The 5,000-nt window shown below is 50.9% G+C and overlaps 1 protein-coding gene across 4 annotated transcripts in view; it reads right to left on the bottom strand.

Moving 5' to 3' along the window:
- LOC110173967 (RNA-binding protein 39-like) overlaps positions 1–5,000 on the bottom strand; it is a 24,647-nt gene that overhangs the window by 9,725 nt on the left and 9,922 nt on the right. For all 4 annotated transcript variants that reach the window (XM_055159407.1, XM_055159408.1, XM_055159409.1 and 1 more), the window contains exon 7: positions 1,091–1,295. In XM_055159407.1, coding sequence (XP_055015382.1) covers positions 1,091–1,295 — 205 coding nt within the window. The remainder of the gene's footprint in view (positions 1–1,090; positions 1,296–5,000) is intronic.

Below are 5,000 nucleotides of genomic sequence, written 5' to 3' on the forward strand. Positions count from 1 at the left end.
ACCCTCGCACTGACCCTCGCTCTGACCGCACTGACCCCCTCTGACCCCCCCTGACCTCCCTCTGACCCCCCGCTCTGACCCTCCTCTGACCCCGCTCTCTCGCTCTGACCCCCTCTGACCCGCCTTCCCTCTCTGACCCTCCCCCTCTGACGCGCTCTGACTCTGACCGCCCGTCTGACCCTCGCTCTCTGACTCGCTCTGACCTCCTCTGACCCTCTCTCTACTCTGACCCTCCTCTGACCCCTCTGACTCTGACCCCTCTGACCCTCCCCTGACTCTGCGCCCGCTCTGCTCACCCTCGCTTGACCCTCCCTCTGACCCTCTCTGACCCTCGCTTGCTCTTCTGACTCTGATCTTCTGACTCTGACCTCCCTCTGACCCTCTCTCTTGACCCCGCTTCTGACTCTGACCCTCTCTGACTGCTCTGACCCTTCACTCTGACCCCTCTCTGACCCCTCACCCTCTGACCTCTGACCCTCGCTCTGCCCGCTCTGACCCTCCCTCTGACCCTCGCTCTGACCCCCGCTCTGACCCTCTGCGCCCCTCTGACCCTCCCTCTGACCTCTCTTCCTCCCTTCTGCCCTCGCTCTGTCTGCTCTGACCTCTGACCCTCCCTCTGCTTGACTCGTCTGACTGACCTCCCTCTGACTCTCTGACCTCCCTCTGACTCTCCTCTGACCTCTCTGCTTCTGAACTCTGACTGACCTCGCTCTCTACCTCGCTCTGACCCTCTCTGACCCTCGTGACCCTTCTGCTCTGACCTCTCTGCTGCTCTGCTCTGACTGACGCTCTGCTCCCTCTGACGCTCACTCTGACCCCGCTCTGACCCTCCCTCTGACCCTCGCTCTGACCCTCTGACCCGCTCTGACCCCCCCTGACCCTCTGACCCCCGCTCTGACCCCTCTTCTGACCCCCCTCTGACCCTCGCTCTGACCCTCGCTCTACCCCCCTCTGCCTCTGACCCCTCTGACCGCCTCTCTGACCCCCTCTCAACCCTCTGACCCCCGCTCTCACCCTCACTCTGACCCCCTCTGACCCTTCTGACCCTCCTCTGACCCCCGCTCTGACCCCGCTCTGACCGCGCTCTCACCCTCTGCCAGGCGTGCCATGAGCTGGAGGCGTCCCGTGGCGCCCAGGTCGATTCCCGTTCGTTCCAGTTCGTCGTTGTCGAGGAAAGACGAGGCGAGCATCGGGTCCGTGCGCTCGGTCACATGACCCACCTTCATGGGACGTCCCGCCAGCTCGAACCCGTTCAACTGCTCCATCGCCTTCTTCGCACACTCGCTGTCCGAGAACTACACACACACACAGGACGCACAACTGAGAACACACAACAACACAACACACACACAACACACACAACACACAGGACGCACAACTGAGAACACACAACACACACAAACAACAACACACAACACACAGGACGCACAACTGAGAACACACAACAACACACAACACAACACACACAACACAGGACGCACAACTGAGAACACAACAACAACACAACACACACAACAACAGGACGCACAACTGAGAACACACAACACACCAAACACACACACACACACAGGACGCACAACTGAACACACACAACACAACACACACACAACAACACACACAACACACACAACACACACACACAACACAGAACGCACAACTGAGAACACACACACACACAACAACACAACACACAACACACACAGGAGCACAACTGAGACAACACAACACACAACACACACACACACAACACACAGGACGCACAACTGAGACACACACAACACACACACAACAACAACACACACAACACACACGGACACACTGAGAACACACAACAACAACAACAACACACACACACAGGACGCACAACTGAGAAACACACACAACAAACAACACACAAAACACAGGACGCACAACTGAGACACACACAACAACACAACACACACACACACACAGGACGCACAACTGAGACACACACAAACACAACACACACAACAACACACAGGACGCACAACTGAGACACACAACACACAACACACACACAACTGAGAACACACAACAACACAACACACACACACAACACACACAACACACAGGACGCACAACTGAGCAACAACACAACTGAGACACACACACAACACACACAACACACACAACACACAGGACGCACAACTGAAACACACAAACAACAACAACACACACAACACACAGGACGCACAACTGAGAACCACACAACAACAACACACAACACACACACACACAGGACGCACAACTGAGAAACAAACACACAACAACAACACACACAACACACAGGACGCACAACTGAGAACACACACAACAACACAACACAACACAACACACACACACAGGACGCAACTGAGAACACACACAACAACAACAACACACACACACACAGGACGCACAACTGAGAACACACAACAACAACAACAACACAACACACACAGGACGCACAACTGAGAACACACACACACACAACAACACACACACACACAGGACGCACAACTGAGAACACACAACACACACACACACACACACAACACACACACAGGACGCACAACTGAGAACACACAACAACACACACAACACACACAACACACAGGACGCACAACTGAGAACACACACAACAAACAACAACACACACAACACACAGGACGCACAACTGAGAACACACAACAACACACAACACACACAACACACACAACACACAGGACGCACAACTGAGAACACACAACAACACAACACACACAACAACACACACAACACACAGGACGCACAACTGAGAACACACAACACACACAACAACAACACACACAACAACAACACACACAACACACAGGACGCACAACTGAGAACACACAACACACACACACACAACACACACACACACAGGACGCACACTGAGAACACAACACACAACAACAACACACACAACACAACACAACAACACAACACACAGGACACAACTGAGAACACACAACAACAACACAACACACACACACACACAGGACGCACAACTGAGAACACACAACAACAACACACAACACACAACACACAGGACGCACAACTGAGAACACACAACAACAACACAACACACAACACACACACACACACACAGGACGCACAACTGAGAACACACAACACACACAACACACAACACACACAACCAACAACACACACACACACACACACACAGGACGCACAACTGAACACAACAACAACAACACAACACACAGACGCACAACTAGAACACACAACAACAAACACAACACACACACACACAGGACGCACAACTGAGAACACACAACACACAACAACACAACACACACAAACACACAGGACGCACAACTGAGAACACACAACACACACAACAACACACAACACACAACACACAGGACGCACAACTGAGAACACACAACACACAACAACAACACAACACACACAACACACAGGACGCACAACTGAGAACACACAACACACACAACAACACAACACACACAACACACAGGACGCACAACTGAGAACACACAACAACAACAACACAACAACACACACACACACACAGGACGCACAACTGAGAACACACAACACACACAACAACAACACACACACACACAGGACGCACAACTGAGAACACACAACAACAACACAACACACACACACACAGGACGCACAACTGAGAACACAACACAACAACACAACACACACACACACAACAACACACACAACACACACACAACACACAGGACGCACAACTGAGAACACACAACACACACACACAACACACACACACACAGGACGCACAACTGAGAACACACAACAACAACACAACACACACAACACACACACACACACAGGACGCACAACTGAGACACACACACAACAACAACACACACACAAACACACACAACACACAGGACGCACAACTGAGAACACACAACACACAACAACACAACACACACAACACACAGGGACGCACAACTGAGACACACAACAACAACAACAACACACACACACACACAGGACGCACAACTGAGACACACAACAACAACAACACAACACACACAACACAGGACGCACAACTGAGCACAACAACACACAACACACACACAACAACACACAACAACACACAACACACAGGACGCACAACTGAGAACACACAACACACACAACACAACAACAACACACACACACACAGGACGCACAACTGAGAACAACACAACACACACAACAACACACACAACACACAGGACGCACAACTGAGAACACACAACAACAACAACAACACACACAACACACAGGACGCACAACTGAGAACACACAACAACAACAACAACACACAACACACAGACGCACAACTGAGACAACACAACAACACACACAACAACAACACACACACACAACTGAGAACACACAACAAAACAACACACACAACACACAGGACGCACAACTGAGAACACACAACAACAACACAACACACACACACAACACACAGGACGCACAACTGAGACACACACAACAACACACAACACAGGACGCACAACAACACACAACACAACACAACACACACACAACACACAGGACGCACAACTGAGAACACACAACAACAACAAACAACACACACACACACACAGGACGCACAACTGCACAAGAACACACAACAACACACACACACACACACACACAGGACGCACAACTGAGAACACACAACAACAACACACACACACACACACACAGGACGCACAACTGAGACACAGACACACAGACGCACAACTGAGAACACACAACAACAACAACACACACACACACACAACACACAGGACGCACAACTGAGAACACACAACAACAACACAACACACACAACACACAGGACGCACAACTGAGAACACACAACAACAACAACACAACACACACACACAGGACGCACAACTGAGAACACACAACAACAACACACACACACAACACACAGGACGCACAACTGAGAA

Source organism: Boleophthalmus pectinirostris, unplaced genomic scaffold (genome assembly GCF_026225935.1).
Source record: "Boleophthalmus pectinirostris isolate CB_2022bp ecotype Guang Dong unplaced genomic scaffold, ASM2622593v1 HiC_scaffold_23, whole genome shotgun sequence".
Lineage (NCBI taxonomy): Eukaryota > Metazoa > Chordata > Actinopteri > Gobiiformes > Gobiidae > Boleophthalmus > Boleophthalmus pectinirostris.